Source organism: Rhodnius prolixus, unplaced genomic scaffold (genome assembly GCF_049639745.1).
Source record: "Rhodnius prolixus isolate KJV_2025 unplaced genomic scaffold, Rpr scaffold_21, whole genome shotgun sequence".
Lineage (NCBI taxonomy): Eukaryota > Metazoa > Arthropoda > Insecta > Hemiptera > Reduviidae > Rhodnius > Rhodnius prolixus.
In genome coordinates this window covers 857888-882947 of record NW_027411606.1, presented here as the reverse complement: position 1 = coordinate 882947, position 25060 = coordinate 857888, and the positions used below count along the sequence as shown (strand labels likewise).

Here is a 25060-nt window from a genome sequence, read left to right as displayed (position 1 = left end):
CACGCTTTTCACTTAGCATTTAATGTTGAGTAATATTATTACTAATATACAATACGGTAAATTACTTACAAACAATTGATGAAAATTAAATAAATGGATGAAATTTCGAGTTTAAAAATTCCATTTTTGAAAGTGCCAAAAACTTTTTGAATAGGGTTCATTTCCGTGATTTTTCTCCATTATTAATCATGGTGAACTCATTAAACTATAGATATTAAATATTCATAGAAGGAATTCAGTTTTCCTTAATTCTGGAGGGTGTGCAGTGGAAGGAAGTATTAGGCTTCCACTAATGTGTCACTTCTATGAACTCTAAGGTTGTACTACCTATAATAACACCGATTCTCCGAATAAAGTAACTATAATTCCGAGTTGGATGAAAAATCAGTAGAATTTTGTCAGTTACAACTTACTAAGCAGTAGTACATTTTCATGAATACACCCCAGAAAACCCAAATTTATAAGAAAAAAGTTTGTAAGTAATAGTGAAAGAACATAACTTAGATACAAATATATTTAAAAATATATATATTTAAAAATATATATATTTAAAAAACTACTAAGAAGAGTTTAATAAAAATTCATTTTTATGATTTGGTAGATTAAGATTTTGTTTATAGATTTGTCTTTGCTCTCAAAAACAAAGATTATTTCACACACAGCTTCGAATATATTTTATCAAGAGGGTTTTGAAAAAAAAAATATATATATATACACTATGAAGTTATTTATTTAGATCGATATTAGTTAAAAATGATGTCTACATTTTCAAATACACATGCAATAGCTTACTTAGCATAAAGAAAATCTATTTTCAATGACCTCTTTTATGATGGACTAACCCATCACAACTTTAGACACAGAATTTTTTTTTTACTTCCTCAGAACTAAGTGAATTTTTTTACAAAAAAAATTCTTGCTTCATCTCTTTTGAATTGAACTGACTTTCAAATAGGATTAGATTTTTCTCTTTCAACCCTCAGAAGAATCTAATTGAGACTGTTCACATAAAATTGAATATTCAAATATCAGCTAATTTCTAAACTAATTATTCCCTTGCTGTAAAAACAAAGAAAAATACATTAAGGTTCCACCTTATTCTATAAACTTTAAGGTTAAAATGATATCTTAATAGGCTAATTTCAATTAGAAGTAACATTTCCGATTGTTCACCGTGCCTCACTCCTCAACGATATTAAAAAGGTTTTTGAAGGAAGAAAATTAAAACTTTTACTAGAAAAAATGCTAATAAAATCAAAATATTTGAGTTTTTTTTTGTTAGCGATATGATTTCATTAAGTGCTATGATTAGTTAGTGATATGATTGTATATTGGAAATAATTGCAATTAACAAAAGTGAATGATAACAATTTTTTATAAAAGGAAAGAGGTCACAAAAATCGCCAATCATTATTGGCGCTAATGACTGCAATAGTGCGAAAAAAAAATGTAAAAGTTTCTAATCTAGTTCACAAAATACAACCAACGAAGCAACAGAAAAGTTCAATTCATAAGATACAGATTTCATCAATGCATGAAATATGAGACAATTTGAAAAGCAATAAGGACCTCTGTTTTTCACTTCTAACTACCAGCAATAATATTTCTGAATGCTAAAAGAAAAAAAGGATGAATTAATATCTCTGTTATGAAAAGATTCATTTTTTTCAAAAATGGGTATTATATTAAAATTTAATTCAATCACTTTTTCAATAAACATAACACTGAAACACATACATATTAAAACCACTTTGTAGTATTTCTCTCACTATTTTAGTTACCCTAAATCAAAATTTCTGATACAGTATAGTGAACTCTGTTTTCAAAATTTTGATAAATTTAATTTAGGAAAACAATAAATAAAATGATTCCTAATACTTTAACCTTAGAAGAGAAAAGTAAAAAAAAAGGAAAATTGGGCCCATTTTTATTTTATGACCACTCTATCAAAACGGAAAACTTCAGAAATTAATTTGCATAAGTTAACTTTAAAAAGAAAGTTCTGGTACTTATATTAATATATCTGTGTTACGGACAAATATCATTCTTTTATTGCTTCACCCAGAAAGCAGTTAATTTTTATTGTCGATTTAAAATTAACTCATTGTAAATAAAAAACCATTATTATCAAACCTCTCAATGGATTTGGCTTTGAAAGCCATTTCCTCTACAATCTACCTATATAGTAAGACATTGAGGATTTTCTATTTATTCAAAACAGAAACAAACCCAATTCAACCAAACAGTAGTTTTCATAGATATTTGAACTACATCTCTCTAGATATAATTACGGGAAAGTATTTTGGTTTCTTTTGCTAGAAGTAATTCTACTAAACTTCGCAATTCAGTAAATTATTTTTACAAATACTTAAAAAGAAAATAACAGTTCTATTCAATAGGGTGTTTTTTCATTTGATTTCCAAATCTAGAATGTTTTCTTCCAAATTAATTATTTAACAAACGCTTGTGGCAGAAACTTGACATTTATTTTGTTTCCCTTTTTATGCATTGTACTCCTCAAAGTCTTTACTACACTCAATGTTCTCTCTAAAAATGTCCAGCGAAATAACAAAAAATTCAATCAAGGCAGAAACAGAAAAACCAAGATATCTATAAACTGGTTAGTGGCGACAAAATTTAAGACAAGTTTCATCGGTCTCTCATGACTTCTCTGACAAGTGGCGATAAAAACTAATAAGAATTTCATCAGAACATTTTTTTGAGCCCAACTAAATGAAAAGCACCTAATTAACCTATCAAAACGAATAAGATGCCTTTCCCAACTAATTATGATGTATTTTCACATTTGGTATAAACATCAGATTGTAACCTAGTAGTGTACTTACCTTTATTCTTATATAAAATCGAATACAATTATAACTCTACTGAGACCACTGAAGCTATTAAAGCATAGATAAATAGCAACATTTTTTGAGAAATTTTAAAAATAAGTAAAGTAGCTTAAAAAAAGTTCATACTTTAGAACATCCAGGTGTGAATGCTCCAGGAACTGCGAAGAGAACAACCTTCTTACCAGCACATAGCTCCTCAATGTTTACCTTATTTGCTGGGGTATTTTCATATAAATCAACACTTGGTATTTTATCTCCAATCTTATAAAAAAAACAAAGAAGTATTACGGCTGGTTAAGAAAATACTTTTATAATCATCAATTTAAAAACAAAGTGCACGGTATTTATAAAAAAAAATGAACAATTCTTGGGGCAACATCTGTTATATGAAATAATGTGGTCTTTTAAAGGATTTAAACATAAATTATAATTATTTAGCTGAATTTTATTCATAAAATAAAAATCTACATCGTTAACAATGTTTTCTTTTTTTAAAACATAACACTTTCTGACAACTATATTTAAATATACAAGTTTATAAAATTTAACCCTTCCTTGAAAGTTCACCATTGCAAATATAGGCAAAATTTGAAAAAATAATAATTTCTGGACAAAATAATAAGTATAAACAATATTAACGTTGGAATAACATTAAATTGGAATAACCACAAAGTGTATCTAACAGAAATACACTTACATATAAATCACCTCTACTTGTTTTTGTTATCTAAAAAAGCAGTTCAAAGTGCATAATAGACATAATCCTAGATAAAAAATTAAAAAAACAGTTTAAAAGTATCATTAATATAGAAATATATATATCTCAATATCATGCAATCTGAACTACGTATTAACGAATGAAATTACTTTTATTAATAAAATGCTTTTAATGCTCAGTACCGAATATGAAATTACAAGATATTAATGTAGAGTAAAATATTTTTTTAATAAAAGAGTATCAGAAGTTTATATTTTATCTATAAGGTTATAATCATTGAACGATGAAAATATAACCTCCAAGAAAAAGTATAGCGTTATTTCACTACTTTATTATAATTCATACCTGAATAGGCATATTTGCAGATGTACTGGTGTGAAACTTATTATATAGAAAAGAACTGATCAACCTTACAGGTCCACGGTGTACTAGTGAATGCATTGGTTGAGTATTCCTATGATGTTATGCCGGAGTTGCGTTCTTCTACCGCCGCCTCTAGGTTACAGTTGGCCTTGAAAATGAGGGCCAAGTCCATGATGAACCAAAATGTTGTTTTATTGAAAATTGACTATAATCTGAATACGTCTGTTCATGTAATTATTTGTTTTAAATCAATGAGCATGTTCTATGTTTTAAATGAAATAAAACAGATGTAACACATTCACCTCAATCAAAACGAAGACGTTTAGGACATTTTAGAAATTATGTTTCAGGGTTACATCATCTTTTTTTCCGTTTATTGATTAAGGAATAAATAATAAAAGAGCCTTAAATTACGTTGATGATTTAAAACTGTATTTTTGTTACAATATTTGATTGAAATTAGACAATTAAGAATTAACTCAATGATGCCTCTTTTGCTTCAGTTAAAAAACAAAATCTCATTAAATCGTCATGGAAAAGCAAAGGGAAATGCCTTGATGTTCAAGGTACTTTCCCAGTATTTGCCGGGGATTATTTAGAACTGTGAAGGACTTTCTCACAAAAAGATTTATGTAATTTAATGAAAATATTGTTTAATAAATTCATTTTTTTAAATATTTGCTATTTTAAGAAAAAATCTCTATTAAAATTGATAAAATATTTTAGTTACTTACGAATAGATCGATAAAAACTCTGAATATTAGTGCCTTCCACATGCAGTTTTTATTTTAATTATTGTTATAATTTATTTACATTAAATTAAAGGTATAGTTTATTAAATTTTTGACTATACTTCATTACATTCTCTTAATTAGGATTTTCAAGGGAAAATTTGTCACCAATTTGTATATTACATAGCCTGGTTGTGCTTTTTAAATAGATGAAGCCTGAAATGATAACTATGTATGTACATACATATGCTTAACTAATGACTAATAACGAAGGTTTGATAGTTTAATTGAATGGGCTTCCAAAGTTTTTAACAACAATGAAGATTACCAATATAATCGAAATTTCTGTATAAAACCTACTAGTGACCAGTTTTCCAAAAAAAATCAAATCATGAAGAATATAACTGATTTTTTTTTTTTTTAAGTTGAGAAGAATTTTTTACTAGACCATATTAGATTTTCAGATAAAAAAAACCTTGAATTATCTTGTTTGAGCTACCTGTTTTTATTTTTTCATCTGTGTTTGCACAAAAAAAATATTTGTTTTTCAGGAAAATATTATAAAAATTTGTCAAGTTCTCCTTTGGGTAAAGCGATAAAGAGTAAATCGTAAAAATGATATACATCTACTTGGAAGAAAATGATGGTAAATTGTACACGCCAAACACACGAATAATCTTCAATAGGTAATAAATATTTTACTAAAAGGAAATCAGTTGTAACAGAACTGTGCAATTACAATTTATTTGAACAAATCGAAAAGTTTTACTATTTCTTAATTTCAGAATTATTGCATTCATCTATAGGTATATTTGTAGAAAAGTAAAATCTAATTTTGACCATTTAAAAGGACGTGCTTTGGATCAGGGCCAGCCCTTTTTCAACCGGATGGTGAGTTACTTTTTTATATGTTACTATAGGACAAAGACAGTAATCATACTGTCTCCTTTAACAGATCTTGCCTAAATATCAGGCTATTATAACGCATTACTACCTAAAATTTCGGGTGTCTTAATATAAAAAGTTAAGAAAATAAGTAAATATAAATCAAACTAAAAAATTATAACAAATATTCCATTTTTTGGGAAACATTCTTTTTTAGCGTGACAGACTCCTGAAACTTTATGAATTACATTTTCAGTAAAACATCCAGTACCTCCATTTAAGTAATATTAAGGGTAGACTAAAAAACTAATTACATTTCAATTATGAAGAAAATTTAAGAACTAAAACTGTGAATATCTCAATAAGTAAGTGTAGTGAAGGTGTATTTTTTTATTTTTTACAGATTTATGTGTCTTTAAAGATTTGTTATTCGAGTAGGAGAAAAATCATTTAATTTTAAAACTTTAAAGAATTCTGGAAAAGCTGATTTCAGAAGTCATCCTTCCGAAAAGTATTTTCTATTTAATATTTATTAAAGTATTTTTTTAAAGTAACTTTTTACTATAACTATGAACTATAAAGAATACTGAAGACAACTAAAAATTTAATCAAATTGAAATTTCAAGAGAAGATCATTCAGAGCTAAAAGCAAGCATTTTGAGTATTGCTGAACGAGAAAAGTGAGAGAAAGTTTCAGATCAAACTTTAAAAAAACGAAATTATTTTCGTAAATTGATCTTTTTTTTGTTTTATTTTCTCGACATTTTCACGAAAATTTGTTCCAACAATTTTGTTTGACTTTCATACATTTACAAAATTGCTAGGATTTATTAGCTTTATTTGAAACAGCTTAAATATTGATATTTCTAATGGTTTTACAATATTAAATTTGCCTATTTGCCTTTCTAAAGATCTTTTTTTAATTGTCATCATTTCGACAAGTATCTGCCTCTTTCCGTAGCTAGCTAATTTCATTATATTATTGAAAGCATGGCATGTTACACGTTACTACCGTAGGATCTCTGCACGTCCCTAAAATGTTTTAAACAAAAGTGATATCTAGATCACCATTTCCAATGAGAAAACAGGGTTTAGAGAAAATCTTTTGAGGTATTTTAGGAAAATGATTAAAATACTTGAAAAATTATTTAGTACAATGGTATATTTAGTTCGTCTATTCTAATAAACTTATTTTCTTATTTGAAGCTTAATGCTTATTTGAACTCTAAAGTAACCAAATCAAAAAATGACTTTTTTCCATACAGAAGATCTGTTAAAAATTCTTATTCAAGAATAGTTACTAGAAGAAACACGTTTGCCAGTGTAGTACCATCGGGTCAATCTTAGGCCAGCAACTATGATAGCTACACAACTGTAACACCTTATATGTGATGTTAAGTTTAAACATTAATAAATCTGTATTTGTGAGACATTCTCCAATATTATATGAAAGAAAATCAGAAATATCTCTTAAAACAATACTAAAATGACAAAAATTAACATAATAATACAAAAAATGCGATGTAGCACAAGCATCAGACATACAAGTGTTAAGAACAGAACATGACATAAGGAATTTAAGATGCAAGCATAAATGTTTTGGTACCCACGCAATAGTTCTACTACAACGTAGCCGGCCTGTTTGAAAATGAAATAATGAAACGTACACAAAACTAAGTGTGGAGGGAATTAGGTTGGTGGGAGAATGGACGCTACTAACTGACAAAAACCAACGATGCGCAAATTATACACATCAATTACACGTTTTGTGTGGTGAGTAATGCTGAAAAGATTTATTTTTTTAAAGAAAAATTAATAATTTAAGTTAAAAATAAATTACCACACTTTATAAACAAATTAAATATCAAATATAAATTAAATAAATGAAAGAAGTCTGATGTGAGTACTGTAGGACATCCTCTTCCTACCTAAGTTCATTTATTTCAATATTTTAGGACATACACTGTAATTAAATGCTTTTACAAATGAAGCGTGATAAGCCAACTCCGCCAGAACCTGACAATATTTTCCATAAAATACTCCAAAACTGAAAAACATTATCAAAGATTTAATAACTCAGCCCTGGTTGTTCTAGAACCAAAACCTATATTTGAACAATCTTTTGGGATAATTCATTATGAGAAGTTGTATGGAAGAGTTTACCATTTCATTAAAGTACCATTCAGTTTATTCTACAGTTAAAGTTGAATATCGACTCTCTGATTATTTTCAGGGGAAACAAAACTAAAGCGCAGGATGGGTTTATATCAGGGATTGAAAAAATCGGAGAAGCAAATTAGCATTTAGAATTCAGCTATCTAAGAAAAAATATTTATATTTCAAAAAAATTTGTGCTAATTGCGATAAGAAAAGTCGTGTGTGTACTCGTCAGATTTTACTTTATTTTATTTTACTTTTTTTTAAAAAAAGATATCATCAGTTGTTACGAATATTATTTAGGATCGGAGTTAAAGAGAGGACTAATAAACTTATTTACTAGCTTTCAAAAAACTATATATTTACATTTTACTCATACTAATACTAAATGACCGAACAGAATAGAATAAATAAATAAGTTACTGTTTACATTAAAACTTGTTTTTATTAAGATTAGATTTAAGCAAAATAAGTAACAGACTCTGAATGTAGCTGTTAGTAAAGTTATTTGCTCGGGTCTGTTGCAGATCAATGCTTGCATCCTGATGGACGAACATAAGTGGGGAGTGTTCGAGAAGGGTGGAGAAATGGATTTCTATACCGCATCTGCTCTTGGACTGCTTGACAGAGTCCAATATCTCATCAGATGGTATTTTATTTACATCTATAATTATTTTTTCTTTCTTTTTAAATAATATACTTGGAGAAATTTAGTTATAATAGGTCGAAAAATGGAAAAAAAAACTTTGCACCTTAAAAATAAAATCGAAGTCTCATTATGATTAATAAAAAAAAGGAACCGACCTGGATTTCTCTACATAAGACTATATGTATAGGTAGTGTCAGTAGAGTTGATCGATCGATGGAATGGTTAGAAAATGGTTTCAATTTTGTTTAAATCATTATTTTAGTTCACATTTTGCCCAATAGAGTGCTGGTTAGGTATATTTTATCACCGTAAGAATGCTAGATTTCACGATTTAGTAAATCAAATTCATTAAAATTAAAGCGGTATTTTATTTATTTTTAATAAATTGGGAGATTTTGGGAAAAATCTGTAGGAAATTCTCTCTTATGATTAAAAGTTGACAAGAAAGTAAAGGAATCGTAAACGACAAACTAGAGATAAGCTTAACCATCCTTTCCTCCAGCACTATCCTAAAGTTAATTGCCCTTGAAAAATGACTCCAGTGTGATATTATAGATAGATAAACGTACGTAACGAGTATAGCGAGTTTTTAAAAAAATAAAAAACTGAAAAATCCTTTTAATAAAATATTCTACTTCTGGTTTGGGGATTTCGCAGTCACATCTACTCACATTCATTTTTCATATTTAGTGAAAGCAAAGCGTACATTTTCATTAAAAATCCAATAAAAAAAAAAAAAAATAGCTAAATTTCTATTGAGATTGTATCATAATTCTATTAAAACGTTGACTCTTCATATTTCCACTCTCAGTGATGAAGTCCTTAACAGGCATAACACTCAAAATGATTTACAAAACTCATTAATGAATCACGAGGAATGGAGTCACAATTTAGTAGAGAGGGAGGTTAATAGTTGGCTTAGTCTAAATGAAAAAGGTGTCTTTTGTAATGGAAGGTTAATTCTAAAACTTTCTGAAATGCATAATACGATTATAACATACGCATTAAAGGAATATTCTTGTTTTGAACTTTATTACTTTTTTTTTAAAGTACAACTTGGGTTTCCTTAATTTTTATAAATATTTTTTGTTTTTCCTTTCAAACTGCAGTTAGTCATATTATTGCTTTTAACTCGTGACTACATTCTCAAACCTTTATTCATGAACGAGGAAACAATACTATGAAGTGGGAAAAAGATCGTTGAACAGAACTACTTTTAGATCTATACCTGACGCTTGCGTTGTTCTACTCCCACCACTTAAATACCCTTTCCTCTTCTACTTTGGTGAATAAGTCTTGGTTGCGTGAGTGTCTATTAGTGATGGGCTATTTGAGCGGACTCGTTCCATTGGAACGAGTCCGATGGTGGAACGAGTTGATTCAAATCCCTATTTTTAAAAAAAGTGATTCCGCCCCGCCCCAAAAAATTTAGGCAAATAAAAATGAAAATGAGGCAGCAGAAGGTTTGGAACGATTAAACATAAGAACAAATGTCACGCAATTTATTATATTATTATATCATTAAATGTTAGCTTTCCCAGTTAATAACAAAACTATATTTCTTTAACACACATTGAGAACTATCCCTAATTTCCAATTGCTCTGATAAATATAAAAGTAACAACGTAAAACAAATATTAACACAAAAATAGGCTAGTCAAATATAAATTAAAGCAATGCAGTTTTGTCATTATCTAGCTTGACCACTAGAAGACTGGAGTTAACTTACTTCAAGAGTATTCAAGGTAGAGAAACGGAAATGGGTAGGAAATTATTCCATAAAAATTCTAACCCTTCAAAATTATAATTACTCATAATATTTATTTACTAAGAATTGAATATCAAGCTTTTAAAATATTATCTTATTGTTTTACAAAAAGAAAAAGCTGTGTGCTTAATCTTAAACTTAGCGCTGGACACTTACTCTTATCTTCATTGGCGTAAGTTTGAACGTGTACATGTCAGCTAGACGGTCAAAGTACAACTGGGCCAAAATTTAGTATTACCTAACTGGTTTACTTAGTGTAGTATCCCTCCCACTCTATCACCTATTTCACAAACATTCATCGATTAAAAATATTTTTTAGTTAAATATTCGTTTCATTGGAATACAAAAAACATTATAACGCTTTCTTAAGATGATTTGAATTTTTAAAATTTGTTTTTGTCCATTACTCTTATAAAATACGAAGAATTTCAAATAAAATATAATATACAAACACAGAATGATCTAGTGTGCAGGTGGAGTCAGTCGTAGTTCCCATGACAACGGAACCGTTAAACGACTCCGGCCCAGCTCTAGCATTTTCATTGGTTAAATCCACTGGAGTTGGTGGAGTCGAATCCGGAGTGATTTAAATCCTTTTGAAACCGGACTCGTTCCATTTTTTCGTTCACTGAATCTAGCCAATAGAAATTGCTGGAGCTGGAACCGGAGTTGTTTAACGGTTCCATTGCTATGGTAACGAGGACTGACTCCACCTGCACACTAGATCATTGTGTTTGTATATTATATTTTATTTGAAATTCTTCGTATTTTATAAGAGTAATGGACAAAAACAAATTATAAAAATTAAAATCATCTTAAGAAAGCGTTATAATGTTTTTTGTATTCAAATAAAACGAATATTTAACTAAAAATTATTTCCAATCGATGAATGTTTGTGAAATTGGTGATAGAGTGGGAGGGATACTGCAGTAAGTAAACCAATTAGGTAATACTAAATTTTGGCTCAGTGTTACTTTGACTGTCTCACGGTCATGTACACGGTTAAACTTACCCAATGAAGATAAGAATAAGAGTGTCCAGCGCTATGTTAAAGATTAAGCACACAGCTTTTTCTTTTCGTAAGATAATGAGATAATATTTTTAAAGCTTGATATACAAGTCCTAGTAAATAAATATTTCTTTATTTATGAGTAATTATCATTTTGCTTGAAGGGTTAGATTTTTTTTTATGGGAATAATTTCCTACCCATTTCCGTTTCTCTATCTTGGATCCTCTTGAAGCACATTAACTCCAGTCTTCCAGTGGTCAAGCTAGATAATGACTAAACAGCATTGCTTTAATTTTTATAATTGACTAGTCTATTTTTATGTTAATTTTTGTGTTACGTTGTTAATTTTATATTTATCAGTGCAATTGGAAATTAGGGATAGTACTCAATGTGTGTTAAAGAAATATAGTTTTGTTATTAACTGGGAAAGCTAACATTTAATGATATTTTTTAATAAATTGCGTGACAATGTTACTAATGCATAGGGTAAGTACAGAGACCGGAATCGGTGAACGAGTTGTTGGAATCGATTCCAACCCTGGAACTGATTCAAATCCAACGAGTCCAAAGACGGACTCGTTCTGCCCATCACTAGTGTCTATGTACAAAACGACGCTATGTCCATAGCAAGCGTCCTATGCCCTACCAAGACCCAGAACTCAGAGAGTGAGAAAGAGAAAGAGATCCCCTCTATTCACCGACAGTAGTCCATGTTGTTAGTTGTAATAATTCCCAAAGCTAACGCCGCGCTGTCATATTCTAGTCTCAACCGACAACTTGCTTTTTGTGACAATGATTTAATTCTCCCTCCTTAAAATTAATTCTAGCAAAACAATTCCTACCAGTTTTTAGCCAGTTTAAGATAATTACGTTGCATGTTTGCAACATCTAATTCTAAATGAAACATTGTAACATATAGCTTTCTTTTTTACTTCCTATTACTAATGATTTTAGAAATAATAATTTAACAGTATTTTATAATTATTAATCAAACGTTTACTAGAACTTAAGGGCAATTTACTTAACACTTTACATAAATGCAGATGTGGTGGGAATATACCTGTTGGTTTCTAGGATATAATGAATGTGAATACAATAATTATAATGAATTAAAGACACCATCTGGCTGCGCGATTTGTATTTCATTTAATCATTAAACACGTTCATGGAGAAATCTAGGAAATACACTCATCCCCTATTTTAATAAATATTAATGAACAACGTTCTATACATTGTGTATAAAACACATTAAAGCGGCCTGTAGTGGAAGTAAGGTAAGCACCAGGTGCAAACGAACAAATAAAATGGGGACTATCTTCAATAGATAAAGGTTATTCATTACTAGTCCTAAAAAAGACATTATTCCTATTAGAATATGTGTAACCTACTTTGTTTTTAATTTTACATTTTAGGAACATATAAGGAAAATTCATATGAATTTACGCTTTCAGAAACTATTATAATTTACAAATTGTTTAAAAACTAAGTGTAACATTAAATTTGACTAAATAGGGAAGTACAGTTACAATTACTGTGAATTATAATGATTTGATCATAGAATTTGAAAGGAAAATATGTATTCAAGTTAAAAGATATTCAGGGCATTTAAATATTTTACACTTTAAATTTTAAAAATTCAAAATTTCAAGGCCGTGAAACTTAGTTGGAGTACTACTACTTTAATGTAACTTGATATTTTTTCGATAGCATTATATGAATTGTACTGAAGGGGCACCTTCGGAGGAAAACTTAACAAAGCACAATCCTGAGAACCCACAAAATATTGATTTTACTGGGAAAACAAAATAGGTGGGGTTTCAGTTCGGACAGTTATAACGTACATATCTCCCCACCTCTAAAGAGAAGCTTCTGATGAAGAGCACCAATGGCATCTGAAACGTAGATAGAAATTATAAAGAAATTGTCCATAAAAAAAGACTTTTTGGTGGCTTTACTTATTAACAATTCAATGTCTATAAAAAATTCTCAACATAATTTAAGGCCTGACAATTTGCTAACCCTTTTTTTTTGATCGTGTGTAAGGATCTAAACCGAATATTCAACATTAGAAATAACTAGAAATAGAAAGAAACAAGTTATTGACATTTGCAATACAATCAAAATATATAAGTATAGAATATTTGCTCATGAAAATTTTTTATAATTTATTTTTCTTAGAATAATAAAAAGTAAAATATTTCACGATTCAACCAGCTCTCACTGACTGCCACCTGTCGGCGTCTACATGCCCTTTTGTTGGCTTAGGTGTTCAATTAAAATTTACATATAGCCAGAGACGACCTGATATGTACATAAGATTATTAAATTAACTACATATATAAAACCATTAAATAAAAATATATGCAGCAAATAAATTATTGTTATTATAATTTTAATTTAAGGCTCGTCAATATCTGAGGCCTCAGACAATAATATTGAACAGTTATGATGATATAGCTTTACATTAAACTTCACAAACTTTTTTATAATACCCTGAAGAAGGTAGTAAAAATTACTGAAACGTTGGTATAAAGCAAAAAAAGTTGTATTTATTGATGACCGCACCTCGATATTCCCCAAAAATCATCCATTAATATTTATTTAATAATAAAAACACTATCACTAACGACAATCACAATTACATTCATAACTGCATATCGTGCTTTCATCAAAACTGAACATGTCATACGTACTAATCTATGAAGAATTCCTACATAAGATTGAACAGTTTAAAGTTAATTCTAATTATAGTTTTCTTATAATTTTCTTCACTATGACCGAATGAGATATATCCCAATTTTTATTTTATTTTATTTTTTTAGTAGAGGTAAAAATATTGATGAAACAAATTCTGAAGAATGGACCGGTCTGATGTATGCTTGCTACTACGAAAGAGAACTTATTGTGGAATTTTTTGTGAAAGAAGGTGCCGATAAAACTGTACTCAACAAAGATATGAGAAGCTGCACAACGCTTGCTGCCATAGCAGGCAATCCCAATATACTTAATCATGTTTTCTGTGTAAGTTCTTTTTAAAATCTAATATATTTCATGTAGCAAAGTCTCATATTCGGTTGACAAATTTTCGCCGAAAATTTAGAATTGGATGCGATAATAGTATTACAAGTAGGTATTTACAAAATTTGAGCTTTATAATTTTTATTTTTGAGAAATTCGGTTCACAAGTATACCCACATACAAACTACTGTTAATACGGTTTTATATATTCCGTTAAAAACTCAATCTCGCCAGGATTTCTAAATTTCTTCTTGCTAGGAGCTAGGAATGAAAAAACTGGAAAATTTTACAAATTTGATATGTGAGCAATCTTTGGGGCAAAAACTCCACTTATTCATGTTCTTCTCGTAAATGTACTAGCTGCTTAGGAATAGCGGTTTTTGGGAGTATGTGACACGCTGTATTCATATGGACATTTTTTACTAATGGCATGAGAATTTACTTCTACAGCTGCCGACGTGTGAGAAGTGAAAATCTAAGGATAGTAGACTCCCAGAGTGATATTAATCATATTAATGTTTATTATTAATAATATTAGTATGTTTTTTGCTCATGACGCCGTTTTGTTTTAGTTTTGCAGCCACAGAATTTCTACTCTCATCGTTTAAATTAATACAATGATTACTTTACAGGCCAATATGATTGATAGAAAAGATAGATTTGATTGTACACCATTATTTTATGCAGCAGAACACTGTCACTATGCATGTGTAGAATATTTGCTGGAAAAAGGTGGTAATCCAAATTTGTTGTAGGTATACAACGTTATTCCATTTTGCGAAATAATTATTACTTTTGTTTACCTTTTTCATAGAATTTATGATCGAAGAAAATAATTGAGCCTTTTTGATATTGAAAACAAACGCGAGTGGAATGGTTTGATCCGAAAAATTGAATTAAACGAATTAAAAAAATAATCATAGCGATGAAAAACTTTAAAGAAAGTGAATATATTTACTGAACCCATTCTGCAAACTGAAACTTCACGCATAAATTTTGTCTGTAATATTTTGCTCATTCATTGATCAAAACGAATAAAAAGTTGAATTTACTGGATTTGATCGTTTTCTTGAGCTGTGTTTTAAAATTAAAATATTTGAGCACTTTTGAAATCACCTTACAAAAATCTTATCGTACCTTTTAAACCTCTTATTTTCAAAATAAACCATCTCAGGATCTGAGCCTATTCAAAATTCATTATTTATTAAGTAATAAATTTGCAAAATTTCTACACTCCGAACACTTTAATTAAGAGTTATGAAGATACCACTTCAATTGTTACAATGCCCAGGCTCATCAGATTTTAGGCACGTCCACCACTAACATTTAATTTATATAATATATACAATAGTAAATTAGCAAAAAACTATTTAGTTTTATCTTAATAAAAAATGCAGCAATAACTAATCTTCTTTTACTATATCTGAATTCATGAAAATATATATTTTTAGGAGTAATAATAAGACACCATTAATGTTGTGTTCAGAAAAAGGACTTTTAGATATGGTTAAGATTCTACTAAAGCATGGGGCAGATGTTAATCTTACGAATAGCGAAAGAATTACTGCAATTCAATTAGCAGATGAGAAAAATCATGCACAGATAGTTACAGTACTGAAAATTCATGGTGAGTACTCGTTACAAATTAAAATCAAACCACAAATACTTGCAGTTTCTAGTTGAATCAGAGTGCAAATTAAGATAAAATTTTATATTTTAGACCAACATGCAAGTATTTTCTAAGTGATATAATAATAATCTTTAATTGATAGCAATGAGTTTAAGTTTTGAATATTACATTTAAGAAGAAATAAATATTTGATTCTCCAATAAGCCTAAAGTTTAACCCTTGAACCATTAGGCAATAGATAAGAGTTAAAGTCTGTCAGCAGTAGCAGTTTAATTTTAACGATACAATCATCATTTACTATGTCATGACTTGCGCCAATGAATTGTAATACCCAAGAATTAAATTCTCGGGAACTCATTATGGGCTATTCACCTCTAAACTCGTCTCAAATTGATTATCAAAGAATATTTACTAATATCAATTTGAATGAGGTATAAAAACCAATAAAAGCTCACAAATGCTTTCGTAAATCAATAAACAGGAGCTTTATTAAGTTCTATAATTTCATTTCATTGCCAAGAGTTTCTCTGTAGCTTTAATTAATAGTATGCTCAGAAGTTTTAACTTGATCTTTAATTACATGATTCATGTACGATTAAAAGCGTTATTTTGGGAGGTAATCTATTGAAATGCAGTTTTAATTGTGGGTTTGACGTAATAACAAATAAAGACGACATTGCAACTTTCAATTGAAAATATTAAATTCATCTACGTATTTTTTTTTTTTTTTTCTGCCAATAAGACAAATAGGAGAAGACTATACTTGATAAAACATTAATTTCAACATGTCACATGTAAATACTCCCTATGAGGAAAATGTTTACTTTTCAAGAGTATTGGCTATCATATTGGTTCTGTATGGGTTTTATTAAAATAATAACTGCAAAATTTTGGTTTTAGCAAACCTTAGGCAATTCCAGCTTAATGCAAGCTTACCACACATTTATCACACGGTAAACCCAAAGATAGTAATAATAATTTTTAAAACAATAACAATACGCAGGAGGCTGCAAACACTGAAAAAGACTCTGGGCACCAATGATCTGAAAAGTCAATACGACTTTATTAAAAATAAAACAATAATGAGAATATTTGTTTGGCATTAAGCTCCAATAATTTTGATGCTATTTGCTGAGCAATGTTTACTACTATATTTTTCGATTTCAAAATCTAAAAATTTATGAAAGGAAAAGTATTATTTAAAAAATACTTACATATAACCATCCACAAGTAATTAGTTCACTTTGACTAATAAACATTGGCTAATGTACAATTAAACAATTGCAAGCAACTAAAATTAGTGCTGACTAAGTTTCTCTCATAATCATTGATCATTTAATTTAATAGAAGGGAATATTTTTAATAGAAGCATGTCAATTAAAAGTAATTTTATTTTAGTTATCCAAATAAGAAACAGTTTCATATGTGTTTATAAAATTTAATAAATTCCAGGATCTAGTAGTATAGAAAATATATTAAAACAAGCTGGCTTAGAAAAATATTGGAAATACTTCGAACAAAATCAAGTGAATTTTTCACAATTTTTAGCCATGACTGAAGAAGATATGAAAAATATTGGTATAAGGTATTTTTTTCCTATATTTTTAATATAGATTTACTTATTTTCTGTATCTGTTTATTGAGGAATTTTTTTTATTATTTTTAGTTTATTCGGACCTAGAAGAAAATTAACTTTGATTATAGCAGATTTAAAACGTAACTTTAAATAAATATTTCACACTTAAAAAATAAACATTAATTTTATAAATAATAAAATAATAAACTATACATTTTAACAATACTTATAAAATTGTGTACAATTTTTAATAATATTGCAAATAAATAAAATTAATGTATTGTTTAACTATCTAAAAATAATAAATCATTTTATAATAAATAATAACTTATTGTCAAATGTATAGGTACATGAAAGGTGGGATTGATAATTTTTTATTTTTGTGATTCAATAGCCTTCTTTTTTTTTTAAACTAAAAAAAAAAAAAAATCTAAACAATAAAAATCAAACTTTTAAAATAAAACAATGGAAAGTAAAAGACAATTGGTAATTTAGAAATTTTCAACTTTTTTACCTACCGGACTGATAAAATTTCTAAGAAGTTTTGTATTGGTTTACATTACTTACTGCACTTTATTTCACAGTTATCTTCAATTAGCCCTCTACGGGACTGGTGGTTGAGATTCATTTCATTCAGATTTAGAAAGGTATAGATATCATTTAAGTCACTCAATAAACAATAAGTATTTTTACATAAATTTAAAATAAAAATATGTCATGGCAAGAGCAATTATAAAAATATAATAAATATATTTTGTATAAATTTTTATACACTTTCATTGTGAATCTTTCCATTCCTTTCACCACAACTTCTTCAAATAAAAAAAAATTACATATATACATATAAAACAAGTGATTTACAATTAAAAAGATTCAATACTTACAGAGATTTTGCTGGAATAAAAACTATGGAAGTGTGAACAATTTCTATTAAAAAAAATATATTAACATTAAAGTATTTAAAGAATGTCAGGCACACCTTTTTTAGGAACTTTTTTGGACGGTCGATTATTTCATACAGATATCTATATATTTATTTAATACAATTCATCTTCTGGCAGTTGGACCTTCTTCTAGTTTCCTCCAGACAACCTAAAAGTATAAATATTTTTATTTAATAATTTTACATATTATTCCTTAAACACGCTTATACGACCTGTTTTCAGATACAGTCCCGAACATCAGTAAAAAATTAATAGAACAAAAATCTTACGACATTTATGCGATCTAGGTAGAAATAGAGAGACATGGGGACAAGAATAAAGATTTACCACTGGATTTATTCCACAGGCTGGACATACTAAAACAATTAATATTATTAATCTTATTATGGGTGTTATTCATGTAGTTAGGCTGGATTTCTGTAGGGAGACCTAGATCTCTAATCAAGTGGTTATTTAACTTCACACTTTGGGGACAAAGATTGAATAATAAAAAGAAATGAAGAGAATAAAGTGAGTTAACTTGCGGCAGACAGATCAGCAGTCGCTTATATTCTGGTAAATCTAAGAAATCAGGGTTAGCATACTGGTAAGATGTGAGATAAGAGATCATTCTCTTTAAACAAAGAATTTAGGAGAAATACTCAAGAACAACTGGAAATGAGAAGAAATCAAAAAATAAATGCTCAGCAGAAAATAACTGAGGCTTCAATGTTAAAAAAAAATATCCTCAAGATCAAAAAGGAACTGGTTAGAGAAGTCTCCAAAATACAGTCTGAACGAATTAAAGAACGAGCTCCTACATGCTAGAGCTGATTGGAAGAGAAGATTTCTCCCTTGGATCTTTCCAAAATCTGATTATATTTCAAAAATACTCTTCTAAAGGAAGTTACAGGTTGAACAGAACTCCATCCCTTCAGAGAGAGATATAAAACCACAGATCGCTATAGGTTTGCAGCATTCTATCTTCCAAATAAGGACATGATAAGTGAAATAATGAGAAAAATTACTTACATTGCACATTTCCCTCAAAAGAGCTTTTTCGCCTTGATCCATGGGTGAACCAGGATCCGGTGTGTTTCGCTCAAGTTGTTCCCTAACTTCTAAAACTTGAAGTGCCTGTACAACACTCTGTGGTGGCGTCAACACTTCCTGAAAATAATTTAAATTTAAATGGAATACACAAATTATATCTGCTAATGTTGGATATTAACTAGTATAGGTACCTGTTCCCAAAGAGGTACTGGTGTTCCAAGTTTTTGATGCAAACATCGGTTTTCTTCTTCTAAAAGTTTAACCCTAGCTTCCAATCGTTGAATATATTCTAACATTTGAGGAGTATCTGAAAATTTAAGTATATATTACTATATGCCGTCTCCATCGTCTCACCGCAACTTGTAAATTCGCCTTGGGAACATTGTTCACAAAATGTGTGATCACTAATACGACATGTTCTTACTAAATACTTAAGATTTTAAGTTAAATCTCCGAAGTTTTGGAACACGTTTAATTCTCATCTTTGCTAAAAAAAAAAATCTTTATATGCCAAGAAAATTCGATTAAGGAACTTCTTGTAGAGAGATGAAACATCCTCTAAAACATAATTTTAGGGCCAGTGTCTTATATAGGTGTTCGATTAAAAAAATCGCAGAATTTGCAATTAAACCAGTAATTCCTCTCCTAACTAAACGCTTGAGCACCTAACTCACTAGGAGTACATGATCGGTTAACCCATTTTATCAACCGTACATAAACTCCAGTCAGTTGATAACTGATCCTATTAAGTAACCAGCCAATTCACTACATTTATCTATTTAAGAAAATTACTAATTCTAGACTAACCATTATTTGTGGAGTTCTGAGATACTGGCCTAAAAGTGTTGTGCGGCGGTGGTGGCATGTGTGGTTCATCGGCGTTTGTGCTGGAACTGCTGCCGTCTCCATCGTCTCGCCGCAATGCAGCTCCACATGCTCGACACATACCACTACGTTCACCGTCCAAGTACAAACATAATTCCTGTACAATTACAGCTTCTCAGTCCAAAGATATAAAATTATCAAATAAGAAAAAATTTGCTCTACTAAAATTAAATAACATTCGAATCAGAGATAATATAATTAAAAGATAACTTATACTGAGTCTACTTCTCACTTACCTCCCCCTTCCCTTAACCACGAAAAGCTATACGAGAAAACAAATCTTAGTAATGAATTTAAAAAAAAAAAAACTGTAATTTTTTAGTTTTAAGCTCAAGAGACAAAATTTAGTTCATTTACGAACCTTACAACAATGCAAATATTATAGATAGTGAAGTAAAAAATTGTACTTAAAATAGGAAAAAGTCAAGCCTTTTTTGTTCAAACATTTCTAGAATTCCAAAAGATTTTATACAAGAAAATATTCCAATTGTTTATATAACCTTAGCAATACAAACTTGAGAGAAAAATCAAGAATAAAAAAAAATAGAACCTACAAATTACTCAGAAGAGAATTTTATCACAACCTTCGAGAAGGCCATTAAAATTAATGATAGTCAAAGGACCGTAAAACAGCTATCGTTATTTCAATTCCAGTTATAGAAAACTGTTATAGTTAGTCTTGGATTTTATTTAAAAGCGTTTTTATGAAATTTAAGTTATGTTTGTTATTCACCTCCGCTCACGAAGTAAAGATAGATGCAAGGCACGTCTGAAATAATTTAATAAGATAATTTACTTTATCTTAATGATAATCAATGAACATAAACCTAACAAGGCTTAGTTTTGAAAATATGGTCAGGTTCGCAACACGCAATGTTTGGTCTCCCTGACCGGTTTTAATAAATCGTAAAATATTTTGTAAAAATAATGAAATAAATATTAATGAAACCCAGTAATTGTTAAAGGGTCAGTGTACGTTAGAGTATATGTATATAATTTTTTGGAATTGTATATAATAATTATAAGAATAATAATAATGATGTTTTATATGAATTAAGAAAACAAAATATAATTCTTTCTATAAACATCAATGACATGTTACATTACTGCCTGTCTGGAATTGTACATTTGCAGAATATACAATTCTAACAAATTATACATATTCTAAACGTACAGAATCCATAAACAATTACAAGGTTTAATTAATTTTTAATTCATATTTTTGCAAAATGTTTTTCCATTTGTTAAGATTTTGGATAACACATGTACACACCATGTAACCTCCCTCAATCTGTCAGCAAGTGTAGTGTGAGACTTAAGTGAATTCAAAATCTCTACACTAAACTGATTAATCAACTTCTGGTGTTGGATGAAAATAAACAGAAACCGATCAGGGAAAATTTGCATGCTAAGACGGATAAAATCAAGGCTTACTTTACCTACGAAACCTTATATCACCAATGAGCAATAACTGACCTACATAATTTGGCTGCAAGTTATTTTTATCCGTCCCTTACAAATCATTCGAACAACATCTGCATATAGACGTAGCAAAAGAATAAGAAGATACACAAATGATTTAAACTTGAGTTTGCACATTGAAAAAAACCAATGAATATTGTCATGAAAAGCACATTGTCCATCACTTAATAAACATAAATCTATTTTTAGTTATCTTTTAAAATAACAGGAATTCAAATTTAAAATCCTGCGAAATTGAACGAAAACATTTGTCTCTGGACAAAAAGTAAAAATATCTTTTACGTATACACGCAATTGTAAATGTTTCTGTAATCTCATATTAAATTCATGACTAAGCTCACATCATGGGCCCTCCTAATTCTATTAAATTGTATCTGTTTTTGAACAATTTCACCCATTTTTTTTATTTAATTGAATAACTAGAGATGTTTTGATGCATAAAGCCAGGCATTTTATTGTTATAATTTACGGAGTACGCATTTTCGAATTCTATAAAGTGTATAATATATTGTTGATTAGTTTTAAAAATGTCTAATTTGAATATTCATAATAGTTATAAGATTTACCTTCAGCTCCAAGTTATCTTTGATCAATTCTTGTTGCTTGGAATCTAACTCCCTAAGTTTATTTTGATAAGCTGAGACTTCCTGTCGCATAACAGAAGCTGTATATCGACCAAATCTCTGCCATTCTCGTGCAAGCTTCCTTCCTTTCTGCCTATCATCATCCAGAAAGCAGCAAAGATCTCTTAATTCTTGATTGTCGTCAGAAAGGCGTTGATTTGCTTCTTTAAGGCCACGCATTTCTGCGGCCACTCGACGTGACTGGAAAGGAAATAAAATTATTTGCTGAACTTTTTATTACTGAACAATATAAAACTAAACAGATGACTACCAGTAAAAATGAAAAGATGGTCTTCTAAAATGAATCAAAGGGAGGCTAAAAAAGTTTCTTTATTGAATTAGTACCTCATCAACAACCAAGTATCGGTCACCAAGCCCTTTTTCTGAAATACTAGTTTTCATTTTCCATACAATGACCCTTAATAATAATAACAATTCTAAGATCAAAACTGCAACTGAATGTGAGGATCAGAACTTCCGATCAGAAATGTAGGTTGGCTTGATCAGCATACCTTAATATTTATGACAAAAATAAAAAATTTAATGTATTTTTGGTAATCACCTGTTGAATCATTAAACTAAATAGCTAAGAATTATTATGCTTCCCTCTTTGGGAAGTCTACAATGTATTTTGATCAAGCACTTTCATCATAAAAACGAGTGAAACGTTCTAGCCAACACCGTTGACAATGGTTATTCTAATTTTCTTATATTTTAGTCTTTTGAGAAAAAGTTTACTTATTCTGATCTTAATGACGTGCTGAATATCTCACATGGAAGTGAAATAGCTGGTAGCTATTACTTATAACTATAGCTATAACTAATACCGTTACAATAATAAAATAAGCACATTTATTTAAATAATTAACCAATTACCAACAATCGTAGAATTATACAAATAATATTGAAGGCAAGTAGGAAACAGGCAAAACAATAATAGCAATCTATTGCGAAAAAAAAATCAGTCCAAATAGAAAGTGGTACGTTCTCTATTGCAACCACTTCTTTGGTTGTGAGTGCTTAAAATACATTCTCTCAAATAACAAACAAGTAAATATAGATAGGGTGTTAACAGAAAGGCCAAACCGAAGTAGTCCTTGCAGAGCGTTAAAATTTACGAGTATCTCAGGGAATGAGGAAGCACTGAAGTGTAGGCCTGAAGGAGGACGAATTGATTAAGGTGTTGAACCTTAATAGCTCGAGAAAAGCCTAAGTAGTTCATTTTAATCACTAAGCAATTAATTGTATTTTTGATTATTTTTAAACCTCTTAACCTAAGACATAGAATATCGTGAAAAACAATAAGTACCTGTTCTGCAGCTAGTCGAGCGGCTTCTGCATCAGGTTTTCTAACAAATTTGAGCATATCTTGGTGTTGTTGAACTGCAGAAGTAGGTGGCGGTGAGACGCAATATTGCCCGGGAATCACCCCACGCACCACGTTCTCACCTTCCCTCCTAAAAGTTAAATTTTTTAAAAGTTTAAAAGCAGTTTAATCTTAAGCTCATAGAGAACCTAAAGCCTTTCTTCATAAGCACAGGAGACATTAAATTTTAGTATTCAGTTTGTACAAAAAAAAAATAAAATAATTTTTTTTATTATTACTTCACTATTTCCGATCTCACCGCATTCTGTAATGGTAGGTTGTGAAATAAAAAGTGCATCGCAGAGTCTATTTTGTTTGTAAATGATTCTGTACTGTTCAGGTATAGGAAAAAAAAATTAATTGGAGAACCTTGAAAGGAACAGGAATAGCTTAAATTATGAAAGCGGTTAAGGTTAATTATTAAAACTAAATGATAGTGGCACTATGCTGAACGGGCTGACTAAACCAGACCTTAACCCAAATTGTATATACAATATTGAATTGGAAGAGGTTGTGAATTTACTCTGAGCGTTTGAAGGATCATAACGGGCCTGAAATCTAAAGAAAAGAGATCGGAGATAATTTAACACCTTTTTTTACATTTTTAAAGTACACTGATTATAGGATGCAGAATATTGCGCCTTTACGATAAGCTAGTATTTCAGAACCATTTGAGCACTACTCAATGGTAATGATGCAAAAATATTGCAATATACCTGTCAATATGTGGAATAGCTGTTTTATAAAGTTGGGCAGGATCTACAACACCCGGAGGAGGTCCATGATGTTGCCTGATTCCAATAGGTTGTGGCGGTGTTTGATACCTTGGTGGGGCGCCTCCACTGTCTACCTTCTTCACAACTATCGGCGCTTTGTTTACAATGTTTGACATGTTATCAGGCAATTATTACCTCACCCTACAATCTGCTTCCAAATTTGTGCATGTAATATGTTGTAGTACCAACAGTAAATGGACGGCAACAGGCTAGATAAAAAAAAAGAGGGTAATTATAATCAGCTAACATTAACTAATGCATCAATCAAACAAAATAAGGTCACTAAATGAGACTTCAACAAACTAATACCGTTACAATAATAAAATAAGCACATTAATGTAAATAATTAACCAATTACCAACAACCGAAGAATTATAAAAATAAAATTGAAGGCAAGTAGGAAATAGGCAATAGAATTCATTAAGTTACTTACCATTCTAAAACAAAAAGAAAGAGGTCTTCTTCAAAATATGTCAACAGTCTCACAGCGAAGACAATACATCCCTAACCCACTTGTTACAAACATGACCAACACTCTTTTCAGGATTGCCAACGCTATCAGCCAGGGAAGTTTATTTTTTCTCCTTTTTCTTTT

At 29.6% G+C, this 25060-nt stretch overlaps 3 protein-coding genes across 8 annotated transcripts in view; 1 reads left to right on the top strand and 2 right to left on the bottom strand.

The window, feature by feature from the left end:
* Prx5 (Peroxiredoxin 5) overlaps positions 1-4058 on the bottom strand; it is a 9109-nt gene extending 5051 nt beyond the window's left edge. Inside the window, exons 1-2 of the mRNA XM_074129888.1 lie at positions 3916-4058; positions 2979-3113 (exon numbers count right to left, since the gene is read on the bottom strand). Of these exons, the coding sequence (XP_073985989.1) occupies positions 2979-3113; positions 3916-4011 (231 nt within the window). The 5' untranslated portion in view covers positions 4012-4058. The remainder of the gene's footprint in view (positions 1-2978; positions 3114-3915) is intronic.
* On the top strand, positions 4056-17801 carry LOC141455056 (ankyrin repeat domain-containing protein 16-like). 6 transcript variants are annotated; one of them, XM_074129883.1, is made up of 10 exons: positions 5318-5350; positions 5450-5555; positions 5953-6060; positions 7077-7322; positions 8234-8355; positions 13956-14154; positions 14784-14902; positions 15603-15778; positions 17234-17366; positions 17448-17801. In XM_074129883.1, the coding sequence occupies exons 5-10, from the start codon at positions 8252-8254 to the stop codon at positions 17509-17511; spliced, it is 795 nt and encodes a 264-aa protein (XP_073985984.1). In that variant the 5' UTR covers positions 5318-5350; positions 5450-5555; positions 5953-6060; positions 7077-7322; positions 8234-8251; the 3' UTR covers positions 17512-17801. The 6 variants fall into 6 exon arrangements, with proteins under 6 accessions (XP_073985982.1, XP_073985981.1, XP_073985984.1 ...); XM_074129882.1 differs by having other exon boundaries at positions 6815-7322; XM_074129881.1 differs by lacking the exons at positions 5953-6060; positions 7077-7322 and adding an exon at positions 4056-4163 and having other exon boundaries at positions 5216-5350.
* On the bottom strand, positions 17155-25060 carry LOC141455055 (coiled-coil domain-containing protein 85C-like). Its single transcript, XM_074129879.1, has 8 exons — positions 24899-25060; positions 24406-24674; positions 23633-23780; positions 22267-22524; positions 20141-20315; positions 19525-19640; positions 19313-19450; positions 17155-18449 (listed from the first exon to the last, which is right to left on the bottom strand). The coding sequence occupies exons 2-8, from the start codon at positions 24579-24581 to the stop codon at positions 18405-18407; spliced, it is 1056 nt and encodes a 351-aa protein (XP_073985980.1). The 5' UTR covers positions 24582-24674; positions 24899-25060; the 3' UTR covers positions 17155-18404.

Bases quoted from the DNA above. Each gene is read 5' to 3' on its own strand.
- LOC141455056 (XM_074129881.1), top strand. From the start codon at position 5,280: ATGATATACATCTACTTGGAAGAAAATGATGGTAAATTGTACACGCCA. The intron at 5,351-5,449 runs GTAATAAATATT...TCTTAATTTCAG, and splicing joins ACACGAATAATCTTCAATAG to AATTATTGCATTCATCTATA. The intron at 14,903-15,602 runs GTAGGTATACAA...ATATATTTTTAG, and splicing joins GGTGGTAATCCAAATTTGTT to GAGTAATAATAAGACACCAT.
- LOC141455055 (XM_074129879.1), bottom strand. From the start codon at position 24,581: ATGTCAAACATTGTAAACAAAGCGCCGATAGTTGTGAAGAAGGTAGAC. The intron at 20,316-22,266 runs GTAAATCTTATA...GTAATTGTACAG, and splicing joins AAGATAACTTGGAGCTGAAG to GAATTATGTTTGTACTTGGA. The intron at 18,450-19,312 runs GTAAGTAATTTT...TTATACTTTTAG, and splicing joins TTTTGAGGGAAATGTGCAAT to GTTGTCTGGAGGAAACTAGA.